The sequence below is a fragment of the Musca vetustissima genome, unplaced genomic scaffold, assembly GCF_032173495.1.
Source record: "Musca vetustissima isolate MV318-11 ecotype Yass unplaced genomic scaffold, APGP_CSIRO_Mvet_v1 utg14196, whole genome shotgun sequence".
In the NCBI taxonomy this organism is placed as follows: domain Eukaryota; kingdom Metazoa; phylum Arthropoda; class Insecta; order Diptera; family Muscidae; genus Musca; species Musca vetustissima.
In genome coordinates, this window is record NW_026876426.1 from 168,433 (window position 1) to 185,277 (window position 16,845).

General features: G+C 35.3%; 2 protein-coding genes across 2 annotated transcripts; both read left to right on the forward strand.

Annotated features, from left to right (window-relative positions):
- Positions 1-8,652: 8,652 nt before the first annotated feature.
- On the forward strand, positions 8,653-9,594 carry LOC133320982 (uncharacterized). Its single transcript, XM_061530074.1, has one exon. The coding sequence runs from the start codon at positions 8,653-8,655 to the stop codon at positions 9,592-9,594; it is 942 nt and encodes a 313-aa protein (XP_061386058.1).
- A 3,355-nt stretch (positions 9,595-12,949) lies between these two features.
- Positions 12,950-14,029, forward strand: LOC133320984 (uncharacterized). The gene has a single exon (XM_061530075.1). The coding sequence runs from the start codon at positions 12,950-12,952 to the stop codon at positions 14,027-14,029; it is 1,080 nt and encodes a 359-aa protein (XP_061386059.1).
- Positions 14,030-16,845: the final 2,816 nt, after the last annotated feature.

Below are 16,845 nucleotides of genomic sequence, written 5' to 3' on the forward strand. Positions count from 1 at the left end.
GGAAAACAGTGTGCTATAGGGTATAAAAACTTCCCGTCTAGGCTACGGTTCGCATGCAACATATGCCCTTGTGCAATTTGACAAGAGACCGATCTATCTACAATTTCAAAATAACATTGAATATATTTGGGCATATCTATAATAATTATAAATTTACAACAATAATGAACCAAGTTGCTTATTATTATAATTTTTTTTCTTATTTACAGGCAATTTCCTCCTAAAACATTTTTTTGTAAATATATCTGTAATAATAATAATAATAATAAAAACAACAAAATAATACACACAACAACTAAACAAACAAAAGCTCAACACTTCATTGAAAATATAAATCCGACATCTAAAGGCCAAGTATTTATTTGGTGTATAGGACCTGTATAGATGGCAAATAATTAAATATACGGAAATTTATGTGTGTGCAAGACTACAATGGAAATCTTGGCAATGGACCCAAGCAATTACTGCATTGGAATCCTAAAAGGAGCAATATAATGTTGTAATGTTTAAAATTACATAATAGTGTTTCGTTTAAATGATAAGTAATCTCTACAACTATATATTCTTTTTCTTATTTTTCTCATCTCCCTCTGCTTTCTGTTTCTTATTTCTATTCTATAATTATGAATACTCAATTTTCGTGATAGTAAAAAAAAAACAAAACAAAAGTAACAAAGACAAAATTGTATTTGTCTTATTTAAATGAAATAAAATAATAAAAAAGTAACAACAACAACATGCTTAATAAAGCAAAATAGATTTACATATGTATCTAAGCGTCCTTAACGCACCCTTTTCTTATAAATATATATATATTTTTTTTGTACTTTTTCCTTTTTTTGTTTTTATTTTCTTATTTTTGATATTTTTGTTTTGTTTTATTTTCCTTCTTTCTTAAATTATATTATTTAAATTAAATGAAAAAAATATTTTCTTTTTTTACTCAAAATTATGTTAATTAAAAGTTGTATGTGTATGTATGTATGTAATTATTATAAAATTGTTTTAACTTTTTTTATCTATACATATAATTATTATACTGTGTAATTTCGAAAATTAGAAAGAAGACTTGAAAAGAAATTGTAATTATTAAATTAATAAGATAAACAATTAATAAAAATAAATCTGTGAAGAAATATGAATAAATGTTTGTGATTGTTTTTATTTTAAATTAGAATAATATAATTCTTATTTTATGAAAATAATGTTAAAAAAATTTCGGACCAATCGATCTACAATGTGGTGGGTTTCCAAAAAAAAAAATATATACCTCTATCGGAGGAGATCTTTATATGGCGTCCACGCCATTGTAAATTGAAAATAATGTTAAAAAATCGTTAAGTTCGGGTACATTTTTCATATGTAACCTAACAAAAGATACACGAACGGATAAACGAACTTACATATGTGATCTTTATCAATATGTGAACCGACTAACAACAAACCCTACACATGGCCTTCATAAGCTAAATTTTATAAGTCGATTTAAGGGGACCCCCCATTCTCGGGGTCAAACATTTTTTTGATTTTAATTGTAGAATTCCCTACAAGTGAAAATCTCAAGAACTATAGAAGATATTGGCGATTTATTGTGTCAGTATCAAGTGACGGCTAAAGGGCTTCTCAAACTTTAAACGCGTTTTTCTCTTTTGTGAATGGCGGGCACGATAACTCAAAAACTAATAACCCAATCGATTCCAAATTTTTACATGTTTCTCTGTGAGTGTATAGCTATCCTATGAACTAGTATAAAGCCAATCGGTGAAGATCTTCCTTATTTTTTAACTTGGTTTTTGGTCAAAAATCGGCGATTTTCCAAAAATATTTTTTCAAAGGTCCGCCATTTTGTTAATTTTAGAGCGAAGTCAATAATTCTAGTTCATATGAGAGCCAGCCATGTACTCTTTCTAATACCGTTGGAATTTTCGGATTCCTATGTTCCAGTGAGGAGTTATCATGCCCACCATCAAAAATAAGGACTTTTCTTTGATCACAAAAACAACAACAAAACAACAATAAAATTTGTTTGTACATTATTTTTCTTCCTTTTTAAATCTTCAAATATATATGTGCAAAGTTACAAACCTCAACAAGCATTGGTATTGATTTACCATCCCATTGAAAATCTTGAAAAATTAAAATCGAGAATGGACTCAATTCATTACGCTATACCTAATTTCGTGCAAATCGAAAGATATATAGGTACTTTGGTGCACCATTTACCTTAAATCGGACGAAAATATATATATAATAGTTATATCTAAATCTGAACTGATTTTCACGAAATTTAACACACATCACTGTAGAATTAATTTAGTACGCTATACCTAATTTTGTGCAAGTCGAAAGATACATAGGTACTTTGGTGCACCATTTACCTTAAATCGGACGAAAATATTTTCCATTTGAAAGACCATGCTTTAATAAATCATCCTCCACTTGATACTTTTATCGTATTCGTGGCCCTGATGTTCTGCATGAACCGTCAGTAGCCTCGCTTTTATATGCCTTTTGATGGCCTAGCCACCGTAGTCGTTGCAACTGCATACGTTTGACTATGTCCATGTCCGTTTATAGATGGTATAGCTTGTGGTTCCTTAGACGTCGATATTCGCCGTCAAACAGATCGGCCCGTAGATCTTTCGGAGAACTGAGAAAAACTTTCATAATATAAAAATTTTTATATGGAAAATTATCTACAAATAGGTTTTACATTCCACAGAAAGTCAAAATACAGCCTTCTCGGTTGGTATATGCAGTTTGAGTTTTGTACCTTTATAGGTGAGTAATGTATGTCTGAAATTTCAAAACCTAATCTTCGATATTGTACTCCTATTGTTATTGTCCTTGTATTATTTATTCATATTATTTACCAAAAGTATATCCTTCATCTGCGGCACGCATGCACAAGGTTCACTGTAAAGAAAAAATAAGTTAAATATGATTCGATTAAACGAATTAAAATCTCACCATCAATAGAACCTCATCCATAATGTCGTTAAAGGCACGTCTTAATTTCGATCTAGCATATGCTGCCTGTTGTGGTGTAAGGCTACTCAATTCGGCAGCTATATAATTGATAAAGGCAATGGTTGGGTTAGTTCCATGTGTTTGGTTGGACTGCATAGAACGGTCAGTCGTTATCGAATCATTAAAAATTGTATTTTTATTGTTGCAATTGGTGTTTGTTGTTCTTGTTGAACTGTTTTTATGATTAATTTGCTGTTCAACAGACGCAGGAGACCCCAAGGGCAATTCTTCACCCGATTCCACATTTTCAAAATTTGTGTTATCCCGAGATTCTTCAGTGTCGTTGCGTTTCTGCAAGGAAGAAATATGAAAAATGTTAAAGGCAAAAAAACATAGCCTGAAACTGATAAAAAATGATTAAACATAATGGATCATAAGCCAAACAACCATAGATAAATAGAAACAATTCCTCAATAATTACCCTTTTAACCATAGTTTTCGTTTGATGATTAGACATAGAGGAGTTCGACGTTGTTGTTTTCTGCCGCAATTTAATTCTCTCCAAAAACATCATTGGCTCAAAATATCTCCATTTAATCGTAGCTTCATCTTCACAACACTGGCCAGCCTTAATTTTTCGCAGCTTTTCAAAATTGGCACCGAATGTGGTGCGCAAATTAACCCATTTGCCTTTACAGTCGTTAAATGTTGTCGGTATGGCATCGGCAATTTCCTGCCATACATCGTCTTTACGTTGTTTATATTCCGGATGGTTAATATCCCATATACTACGATGCGTTTTCACTTTGTCGATTAATTTCAGAATATTTTCATGTGACCATTAAGTTTCCACTTTTTTGCGATAGGATATTTGTTTTCTTCGTTTTCGACCTGAATTATTCTCAGCTGGAGTTTCGTTATTTGTGGAATACGGGTTACGTGCTGGGACTTTTTCATCATCACTCTCATAATCATTGACAAAATCTTCAAAGGAATTTTGATCGCTGTCCATTTTATTTTAATACCTTTGTTACACGTTTTGATTATTTTTGTCTGTCTGATTATTTTTGTCTGTCTGACAAATAACAACAAGCAAGGCTGACAATGGCAGCAACATTGCCAGATTTCTGACAATCCATAGTGCCATATGTTGCGAAAAATTTGTCAGATGATGTCTGGCAATGTGATTGCCACTTAACTTACAATTTGACAATCTTCAGTTAAATGTGGGTAATTTTAAGATAGTTAATGGAAAATTATAAAACAATTAAAATCGAATACCAAAAAGACTAAACATTTTTAATAAAGATTTATTTAATATTATAAGAATATCAAAAAAAGCCATTACAAAATTAATTGTTTGTATGAAATTTTTATTTGTATGGTATTTTACATGATTTGTGTCTTGAATAATAAATCATAAAATTCGATTATATTAGTTTGCAATGAGAAATGTAGATGGCTCTTTTTTAGTATTTCCTATTAAAATACTTACATAGATGGCTTATGGCAGAACGGTTGTTCCATAAGCCGGGCTTAAAAAAGATTTACAGGCGTGTCGGTTTGTGCGCATATCATCCAATTTGAAAGACCATTTTCCGAGATGTTGTCTTCTACTTGATCTTGTGGCCTTCACCTTCTGCGTAATCACTTGGCTCGCTTTTATATGCCTTTTGACCTGGGGAATCTTCATCCATCCTCATCTGCTTGCGCAAGTACCCATGCTTCAGATCCATACAACAGTACGGGTAATATCAGCGTCTTGTAGAGTGTGAGTTAGGTCTGGCGAGAGGTGACCTTAGTTTTGAGCATATAGTAGCATCTGTTGGCCAACACTATTCTCCTCCGGGTTTCACAGCTGATGTTATTAGTTTTGTTTTTGGTGGTACCGAAGTATATAAAATCGGCACTTCCTCGAACCTTGCGCGTTGATACCATCAGCTTGCTCTTTTCCCCATTTACTGCAAGGTCCCACTTTGGCAGACTCCTTCTCAATTCGTTTAAAGGTGGCTGGATGGATTCAAGCAGGATGCTGAACAGGTCACAAGACAAACTGTCACCTTGTCTGAATCCTAATTCGGTATTGAAGGGCTCCAAGAGGTCCTTTCCTACTTTAACTACTGACATTGTACCAGTTAAAGTTATCCTGCATAGCCGTATTAATTTTGCAGGAATGCCAAACGCAGACATGACTTTAAACACCTTTTAACGTATAGGGCTGTCGAATGCGGTTTTATAGTCGACGAATATGTGGAATGTGTCGATGTGTTTTTCGTGGGTTTTTTTCAGGATCTGGCGCAGAGTAAAGATCTGGTCAATGGTGAATTTGCCAGGCCTGAAGCCGCATTGGTATGTCGTTGAACATTGGCTTTAGTCGTTCACACAGCACGCTGGATAACACTTTATATGCTATGGGAAGGAGACTTATTCTTCTATAATTGGCACACATCGACTTGTCTCCTTTTTTGTGCACGGGACACAGGATACTGAGGTTCCAATCATTGTGCATATATTCCTCTAGCCACATTGTACTAATGAGCTGGTGCATGTTCCCGACCAGCATCTGACCACAAGTATTGCCATTGTGCTTCTATATTATTATCGGGACAAGGAGAGTTTTTGTCAAGCAGTTGGGTAAGTTCAGCGGAGTAGGCTTTTGCTATCTGTTGCGTTTGCAGCTTTGCATTAAGACGAGTCTGATCCTTGGCTGCTACAGGTAGTGATCCGAATCGATATACGCTCCTCCGATCGATCTTACGTATAAAACACTGGATGAATGCCTTCCATCTATCACAACATGATCGATTTGATTTTTCGTTGTTCTATCGGGGGAAATCCATGTGGCCTTGTGTATATCGAGATGCCAGAATCTGGTGCAGCTAACTACCATGTTTTTGCTTCCGCGATGTCAATCAACCTCATACCGTTCAGTTTTTTGAGGGTTTTCAATTTGAATTTGCCCAACGGCTTAGTCAACATATCTGCAATCATATCAGCCATTGGACAGTACAGATATTCTGTGGCTATGTTCTATATGTTTGCAGCGTGTATTAATTTTCTCAGAGTGTATATATTTTGAGACAGCTTTTATAGTCTTCGAATTTTAAGTGGCTTTTCGTCAAGATCAATTTCCTTTAGCAATTGCTGTAACCATATACTTGTGTTGTTCTGCAAGTGAAACTAATTCTGTTTCAGTAAATGAAAGCGACACAATGTTTTGCTTTGGGCTGGCATAACTAATAGTAGCTTGTCCATTTTTGAACAAATATCCACTAGTTGACCTGCGATCTATTTTGTCGCCGGCCCAAACGACATCTGCATATCCTGACAACATTAGGTCTTCGTCCCTGTACAAATCTTTTTTACAACGAATCTCTTTTAGGTATTTTAATTTGCCGTTCATGTTATTTTAATCATTTTTGGTGGTTTTCTTACTTTTCGCTGGTCTGGAGTTACCAGCCAAGTAAAGTAGAGAACCAATAGACATGCGATATCTGTTGTCGCTTTCCAATAGATCTTCAGATATTGTATCTTTAAAGTATCCTGTATATATAGGGATATGTTTGTTTAATCAATGCCATATTGACTTGATGATTTTGTCAATATATCTTGTCTATGATATATAAAATAATCCTGCATTATCTCTTGATACCTCCATCCCAAGATACAATTTAAGTTCTCCCATATCCGTTGCTTTGAATTTTGATGTTATATAAGATATAACCTCATGCACAGTATCATCGCTTTTTTCCGCCACAAGTATATCATACGCGTACACAGGATAAACATATACGTTATTACCATACACTTCCTTTACGACACTTCCTTTTTTACCTTTTGGCAATTCTACTAAATCCCAGGTGTTATTATTGTACATGGACTGCATTTCATCTTTCATCGCAAGAATTCACTTATCTTTCTATGGATGCTTCATAATTTCTTCGTATGATTGTGGTTCAGCTTTTACTGTTGTCAAATTAGCATCAAAACGTTTTGGCTTCTTACATTTTGTAGACCTCGATGAAAGTATTTTTGCGATAACAGCTTTTTCATCTTCAAAATTAGTTGTGTAGCTTGCAGTGGGACCATGATGTTACTAATTACTGCAGACTCTGTGACGGTGAGGAGGAGACGGAGACTATTGCAAATCTCCTGTGATTACAGGAGATTTGCATATCTCTTCTTGGATGATCACAATGGACCGGTCTCCCAGTGCTGCAGTCACAGTTAGTGACTGCACATCCCCAAACCTAACCTATGTAGTCCACAGGTTATGGAATGCATTAAGGTAAATAGTTCTGGATTAACTACCAGCTTAACTCTTCGATTTATTATTGAATTCTTTAGAATGTTGATCTTCTTTATGTTCTCGATCCTCTTTATTTTTTGCGACCACTGCTTGGCGGACCGAAATTTTAGCTTTCTTTATTTTCTTGCCTTTTACTTGGTGCCCCTCTAAAATAATCTACATAACTACTTAAGAGCTTTTAGGTCGATTAAATGCTATCATCATAAAGCTTTTCAGTCACAAGCACACACACGCACAAAGTTACTGCTAAAAAGTCCAACAACAAATTCCCAAACATTACACAATCACATTCACCACAACGTTGCGAGATAAAAAACCAACAGAACAATGATAGGCACAGCCTTGGTTTTTACGTTCGTAGAGCCGTCGTCGTCATCAGAACGTAGTAGACATACAAAGCGTAGCCATAAAAAACGAGGAACCTCAAGAAGACGAAGAACGTATGTATGTAAGCAACTTTATAGCCCAACCACTTTGGGAAAGTACAATTTTGCATTGAGGAGTTTGAACGATTGCAGATGCAATGATTTCGTTGATTAGCAAGCAAAACCAGACAGCACAACCTCGCCGATCCAAAAGTCAATACAATAACGAGTTTAATGCCGGGCTCTATGTACGAATGGAACGTCTTGGACCTACGTATGCTTGTATGCGATAGATTCATTAGCTGATTGGCCTCCGATCACCCAACGTAATACAAACAAACCAGTCGGCCGCCAGTCATTCCAAAATCGCTTTAAAAGCTTTTTCCCCCCATTGATCAAACGATGTAGTGAGGCGAGCTAAGTCATGTTTTGGACGAATCTACGAACACCGCCGCCGAGCACTCAAGCAAAGCAACCAGAGCCAGTCGAGAGTTCGAGATAGCCGAAAACGAGAGCTGCCTTCAGCGTAGAGCCGGAGACCCATATTTAGTCGTTTGTTGTTGTTGATGTGAGAAGGTTGTGTGCGGTGAGTTAGTGCCGTGACGTTCTTCACAAAGCGTACATCCATTCGTTCAACGTTTAACCGCTGTGAGATACGTTGTTTTTTTATATATTTACTGCGTTATCATTGTGTGGTTGTTGTTGCAGTGCATTATACATACAGACATATACTGACTGGTGTATTGCTGACAGCGGCGTAAGTGTGTGTGTTAGGCTAGCTGTGTGTATTCTCAATTAAATGATCAGCTCTGTGCGGAGCTCTACGTAGTATTTATTGTTGTTGGCCAAACGAGAATAAAACTTAACACGACATACACATTCCAAGCTAGAAACCTCTCTGGCAGGCCTTTGGCATTTTCATTCCTCTAGACAACCCGCGAACCAGGTAGTCCGTCAGTCCAGACAATTGTAAACAAAACACCTGTTGCAAAGAACAACAATAAAACAATGGCAAATTACCCAGCAAATTTCTGGGATGAATACAAGACCCGCAATACTTTAGGTCTGAACGAGCGTGTGCAGGTCATACGCGTCTATGACTCATATATCAACAAACCTACCTATCAAAGCATAGCCACCAAGTTCGGTTGCAGTGCCAAACAAATCAAAAATATCATCGCAAATCGTGCAGCGATCTTGCGACAATACGAGGAGGCCAGTCACAGCAAAAATGGTATTCAACCCCGCACTGATATCGTTCAGAAGCGCCAAGAGAAAATTGAATTTCTCGGCAAAGTCATATACGAGTACATTCAGCGGGCGATGTATCACGGCCAGCCGATTGACGACGATCATGTACGCCAGAAAGCTTTACAGATCAAAGAATGCATAGCTGTGGAAAATTTCCAACCCAACCGATCGTGGTTGGATGATTTTAAGACGACGTACGGTATACCATCGTTCGATATGGAAACTCTGCGTAATAATGTTCAAATAACGGAAGTTAAGCGACCCCATTTCAATGTCATCGATATGATACAGTATGTCAGTCGCTTGGAACAGGAGGAACAAAGGTTGGTAACGAAAAAAAGAAAATTACCAGAGGCAAATGATAATGATGAAGGTCCAGCATCATATATGTTGGAACCCACAATTGTTTATGAATCCGTTGATGATGATGATGACATTCAGGAGGTACAAGTTATCAATGGCCGTGAACAATATCAATTGGAAATACCGACGCCGCACAATCCTAAACCAGCAAAGAGATCACGACCTTCAAATGTTCTTACAAACTCAGATGAACCATTTCCCGATATTGAATCTGCCGATGTAGCTTTGAAACATTTGAAAGCTCTTGAGGAGTATGCCATGTTAAATGATAATTTCCGGGCCATCGGTTTACTAACACAATTGGAGGAGATTTTCAAAAAGCAAGGAAAGAAATAAAGAGATTCTGGAAAATTTCAGGTGCACCAGAATTGTGATATATGAAGAAGAACATAAAAAACTATCAGTAAGATATTATGGGGGATTTTAATGTATTTTTTACATATGACTTCTAAAGTAGTATGGCCAACATTCCAAAAACAAGATATTTTTAGTGGACACATTGTTTTAAATGTGTCTCAGTCCATCTCAAGGTGATTGAAGAAAACAATTCCATTTTATGTTATGTGTTAAGTTTTTACATTATATACTAGATAGTTATAAGTACATATGATAATAATTTACCCTATTTATTTTAAGATATTTCTATACTAAAATAAATTGATATAAGATTTTAAAAATAAATGTCCAAAAGATGTATCCAAAAGTAATTATAATTATTGTTATAAATTGAAATAAATTATATCAAGATAAAGACAGTAACATAGTCGGATGGTAAAGACTATATGCGGTATGCAAAATTTGTATTCGTACACCCTTTAAAAAATTAAATTTTCAAAGTATTCAATCCAATAAACAAATGGTCTGTTCAAGAATCTACTTATTTTGCAAGAATCTACTAATTTTTTGTTATCATAGTAACAAATAGTAAATTCTTGTAGTACGGGAACAGACCAAAATTTTATATAGATTTCTTATTTTTATGAAAAAAAAACAAACTTATGTATACCAAATTCATTATTCAGCCTCTAGATGGCGAAATTTTCATATTATGGATTATCAAAAACGTATTCGTACAGAGGAGCAAGGTCCAAGGTGCATTCTAATAAAATTTAGTATTTTGTTGGATATCAGTTTTTGTTTTATGACCGCACTTGGATGCCTGGCATGGATTCTAGTCTAGTTTGTAGGTATTTGATTCCGTTCAGTTTTAAAACTATTTTCATGTCCTTCACGTTGCTAATGCTATAATGTTGTATACTATTTCTTCAAAATTGACCACAAATTCTAAAAAGGATAAAGATCTGGACTCTCAGCGGATTTTATGAGGTATTTGGAACAGTTAGTTTGAATGTGGGAATAAATTTATAACGACATAAGCTCATGTTGTTGTCTTGCCAAATATGTACGTGTTCATCTGATATTTTAATACAGAATTTGGACTCATCAGTCAAAAACAAATTTTCAGACGTTATAATCCTTATTTTGGTACTTTTTGCAAAAACAACCATTTTTTGTTTATTAAAGACGATAATAAATAGTTCTCTGCATACAGCATACCGACTTTTAAATCCAGTTTTTCTAATGTTTGAGGTGTAACACGAATTCCCGTTCCAAACTTACAGCCGGTTGTACGCCACTTACAGATGGATCGATACGGATTTGACGACGTAAAAATAAACGGTGTCTTCTTGAGAACTTGGAATGGTTTAAATTTCGTCTCGCTTTTTTAAAATTTGCTAATTGTTATAAATGGATGCGATACATAGCATGGTTCAATTATAAAAGGTAACAGCAAATCCCAGCTGATTTGATTCCAACGTAATACTAGTGTCAATATGAATTTGACAAATTATGTTTTTAAAAATCACCCAACAGGAAAATTGGGAACGCATACAATTTTAAATTGTTCTTTATTAAATGTGCTCCCGTATTCAATTTACTCAATCTGCCTGCTGGGAAAGTTTGAGGAAGCAAATCTTTCTTCAAGGAATAGCTCGCTATTCCCAGCATTTTCATATGTGATACACATATATATGGCAATGGCTCAATTATAGGAAAAATGTGGAAGCGATAGAAATATAAATTTGATACATTTTCATTCATGTTTTTCAATATTTATTTTGAGTATTCGAAAATATTTCATTTTCAAAATAAAAATAATTTGATGATAATTTGTTTGTTTACATTTTTCTGTCAAATGAGTTGACACTAGTAGAACTTGCAACAACAAATTTCCATGTGGTTGTTATATCGTTTTTTGTACAACAACACTTGATGTTACCTTCTATTATTATACCATGGATACATAGTATTGTAGGAACTCAAAAAGTTCACTTGATTTTATTCCCATATCGAGTTTCCTGAACTTTTTTGTAAAACGACATACACATTAGAACTTTTTACCGGGTTAACCTACTTTATGAGGATTTATTTGACAGATATGCAAAGAAATTGACAGTTGAAACCCACTGGGTTAACGAAGTCCTGTTAAATGTAATTGTAATGAACTTGATATATTTTGATAGTATAGTCCTCAACAATAAACAGGGAAGAAACACAGAAATGTTATTTGGTTCATATATCCTGTTAATTACAACAATAATATAGCTTTGTCATCTGTACGGGTTTTGTTACCAATATAATGAAAACAGCGCCATCTAAATTTTAATTGACGAAAGAGTATGCCACATTTTCTTGTATCGTTTTTTTCATGTGTTCTAATTTCATACATTTTTGGATTTTTAGACTACACATTTTGGATTATTAATGAATATTAGGTCCATCATGGGTGTAAGAATGATACCTTTTGTTAAGTATCACGGAAGCTCTCAATGTACTGTTTGGGTGCATTTTTAAAAGCGGAGGAAAAACGTAGCTTTTCCTTGGGGCTTGTAATGTCAGAATAATAATAAATAAAATATACAAAATTAACCTATAGACTTGTACTTATTGATTGATTCCAAAAGAAATCTTGATACTGAACTGTCTGCAATTCGAAATACCAACCTATTATTAGCAGGTCTCCACTACCATTTCCATATGTACTTTCTACCGGTTATCGATTAAAATCCAATAAGACACACTATTTGTTATCATTTCAATGTGAATTGCTGTAACTGTTATATGTAGACAAGTTTTGTGGAAGACAGTTCAACGTCAAAAAAAATGTCAATAAAAACAAAACAAAGTAGTAGTTTGCTGACTATACCGAGTAAAAAATAAACTGAAAAATATAGCAATAAATAGAGGAGAATACAAATATAATAAGGAAGATTTCGGCAATTAAACCTAATTAGAAATTGAAGATCTAGCAAAGCACAAAATATGTTTTCCAAGAAATGAAACAACAAGGAAACTAGGAAGGGGCTACCAGAACTATTATACTTAAAGAAAAAAAGAAACCATAAACCACCTGAGACACACACACACCCGTTTGTCAGTCAGTCGATTGTTGTTGTCATTGGAATGAGGTTGTAAGTTACAGCTCTGGTCGTGTGCCGGTTTATCTTCATTTTGACATACATATTCATGAATGAATGGCATTGTTGCTCTTGTAACAGTGTAGACTAACATTGGAGATTGTGGCTGAACAAAACAATAATAAATTTACTCCAAAACAGCAAGAAAATCCTGAAAATCACACGAAATAAAAGCAATTCATTTTGGAAGCAAATTCGGACTGCAATCAAACATGAATGCTGTTCTGCGACCATTTTGCAATTGCCGCAAATGTGGCAAGTTAAAAGTCAATCAACGTATTGTCATCATAAAGGAATACGAATCATCACGTTCCAAGAAGCCCAGTATTAAAAGTTTGGCAACCAAATATGATTGCTGCTTTTCGGAAATCAAGAAAATTCTATTGAATCGTGCCTCCATACTTGCAGCCTATAAATCAATGGGCAGCAGTGCCCGCAATATTGAGCGTTTACAAATTCAACAAAGAGAATTAGCTGATTCTCGTGCCCTGGAGCGTCGAGAAAAAATTTCGTTTCTGGGCAAAGCAATGTTTGAATACATCCAACGTGTAATGTATGCCAACTATAATATCGATGACGAGAAAGTCATTCAGAAAGCTTGGGAATTTAAACATCAAATTAATGTGGACTCTTTTGAACCGGATCAACGATGGCTTTTGAATTTCAAACGTATGTATGGTATATGGTCATTCGATTTAAAAGCACTGCGGAAAAGTATACGCTTAACAGAGGCCAAGGAACCACATTTAAGTACCACCAATATAATTGAATATGTTCGGAGAAGAGCGACTTATAATCAAAATAATGGCGGTATGGCCATAGCATCAACAAATCATAGTATTATCAAAAGCAATAATGGTATCAAGCGATTTGATATTGTTGAAGAACATATACTACCCGACCATGAATCTCAAGCAGAAATGCCACAACAATATTCACCACCCGATGACAATTTACTTGAACCAATAGATAACTGCAATTCGGAACCTACAATAGTCTATGATAATGCTGAAGATGACTCGGACGATGTTATTCCCAATGGTGTACTACAAAACAGCAGTATTATCATTACAGAAGAAAATTTCGCCACAAATATAACACCACCAACGTGTCAGCCAGTCAGCACCACCAAAAGAACATCAAAATTGGCCAGTATTGAATCGGTCGAGGAGGCCTTAGAACATTTAAAACTTCTAGAAGAATTTGCTATGCTGGAAGATAATTTCCGGGCTATAGGCTTGCTAACACAGCTGGAACAATGTTTCAGTAAGCAGCCAAACAACACCGCATAAGCTGTTGGAATCTCGTAAACTAGGACAAAAACGAAATTGTAAATACTCAAAAAGACAAAAAAAAAAAAAAACATTGTAGCAGCTGGCTGCATCCGATGTTAAGAGAAATGTCAATTACCATTAATGAATTCGTTGAGTTCTAAAGAAGGGTTTTATTCTAGATCGAAATGGCAACAACCATTATATACCAATCCGTAGACATTTTACAATCTAGACCATAGTCTGATATTTTAAGTCCTATTATAATATTTAGTTGTTTAACTAAAATTTTAAAATTGAAATTACACTAACCTAAAATATGAAATGTAAATATGTAATTTTATGAATACATTTTTTTGTAATTGTTAGATATTGAACAAAATATAATAAATAAGACAAAACATTCCCAAATAATGGAAATCTTTTGAATATAATAGACCACCTCCTTCCAAAAATAATCAATTTGAATTCATATTCCCAAAATGTTTGTAAACAGAATGATTATACTTAGGGGAGTCTGTATAGGTATAATTTAAGATATTTTTAATAGGTTTTTGTCATGTACAGATTGTATATAGAATACGTTTGTAGTCGACATAACAGGAGGGATCATCATTATCTGGAGAAAAAAGTCTAGGGGTATAGAAAATATTACATTATAAACTTCTGCATCTGTAATGAAGTCTTAAAATTTCTGTGATGCCTCACGTTGACTTGTCTTGCACTTTGTGGTACTGATGATAAAAATTCGGCTCCACAGAAATTGCTTTTAGTGAGGGATTGAGGTCTACCATGGCATAGCCTCTTAGCATGGCAAGGACTTGACAACTAAACCTAAATAAACTTGTTGAGGCGCCGAGGTATCAACAAGGCTCCGTTCTAATACAGTAGGGAATCTGACTGCAAACCATAGAACGCTGATGGGCACGGGGTCGCATGACACCCCACTTTAAGAGGTAGTCCCCCAGACCTTTGAGATTGTTATTTAGGGGCGCCATTTCCGCCTCGTCAGCTCAGGGATCATAGGCACCCGGTAATTTCCTCCGAAACTCTCTCCCTGAGCCCGCTGATTGTCCGCGACTGTTTATTTGTTATTCACAGTTACCTAAAGAATAGTATTGGGCTTCCCACTATCCGCAACCTGTGGACGCGTCCGTTAGCATTCAGCTCTGCTCCCCGAAGGCGGAGCAGATTAGGAGCTCTTAGGCTTATTGTAGAAAAAATTCGAAACTATCCTTGGCCGGGCCCTAAACGAAACTTGTTGCTCTTACCTTCCCTCAATTGCCTAGAATTTCCTCATTCGGCATAAACTACTACTAGAATACTATAACAAATCAATTTTTAATTTTTAAAATACTAGCTTTTCAATTCCACTGTAAAATATAATTAAAAAATTACTTTTAACATGAATCACCCACCACATGCTAAAGCAGAACCTAAAAAAATCCAATACCAAAAAAAATTAAAGCATACTTTCCATACGACAAAGAGTAAAAATAGATACATACACATTTTGTGTTCTTAATTGATCGAAAAAAACAAAAGGGAATTTCAATGAGAGAGAGAGTTGAACCAGCGAGAGGATCTTACAACTTAACGTTGTGTAGTGAGAGTGATTTAGCCAGTTATGAGAGGAAAAAACGTGTTGCGGAATATATTTGTTGTGAACAAAAACAAAAGAGATCTCTGGCATGCCTCTCAGTTGCATTTTACCCACACACACATTTTGACAGTGGCGACGGACGATTGGAAAAGAAAAGTTGGGTTATTTGGACATAAATTTGTATAAACACAAACGGAAATAAAACACATTAATACTGATATTTTTGTGATTAAAACGCGGTATCGAAAACTCCCCACCGCCAACACCACCTGCTGTTGATCACTTTTCTTTTTATTGTGGTTCGCTGAATTCTGTGTTCGAGATAGCCGCCTGAGTTGTTGGCATTCACAGTGACGTCACAGTGCAACGATCGTTTTTGTACCAGACACACACACACTCATCCCCCCCCCCTAAACCATCTTCATTGATAAATAGCAAAATATAATCAAATTTCATAAATCATACATGAAAAAGAAATATTAAACATAAAGATCCGCTAAAGGAATCCCAACAACAAACTCTTTTGCCGGTTGTTGTTGTAGTAATTTGGGGACGTATGTTCTGTTTCTTAAATCCACATCAATTGCAGACCACAGCAACGTGCCTCCCCATTCAGCTCATTCAGGTTCATTGACTAAAAACAATAACAAAACAGCTGTGAACACCTACAAACATTATATGGCCTAATCCATCTTCAAAACGCGAATTCTTAACTACTAGGGAGGCAAAAACTGCGCTGTTTGTCCTCAGCCACAAAAAAAAAAAAAAAAAAAAAAAAAGAAATAATTTGTAAGGTAAATTTTCTTAAAAAACTGGTTTACTTAGATGGCAATCCCTTCCTCCCTCCTCAAGCCACTTGCAATTGTTAATAACTAAACTGGTTTTTATTTCAGTTCAATTTCTGATGTTGTTGCTGTTTTAAATTTACTGTGGACTTGGACAAGAGGCAACGCACATAACTACTTAACTCGGCTCGATGCTACTTAAATAAATCGCTGCACTGGAGCGGTATTGCTGGTTTTAACAGCGGCTCAGCAATCTTTACGTGTCAGCAGTCATCGCCGTAGTCGACGACGACGTCGTCGTTTCTATCATTCCCAACCAGTTGCTGTTAATGGCATATTTTGGAATTCGAAACTGGTTTTTCGAAAACAAGTTAACCCGGTTTTTGCATATCCAAGTCGGTAACATATCTCACAGCTCTGTTTTAGTTGGACTCGTTTGAAATATCAAC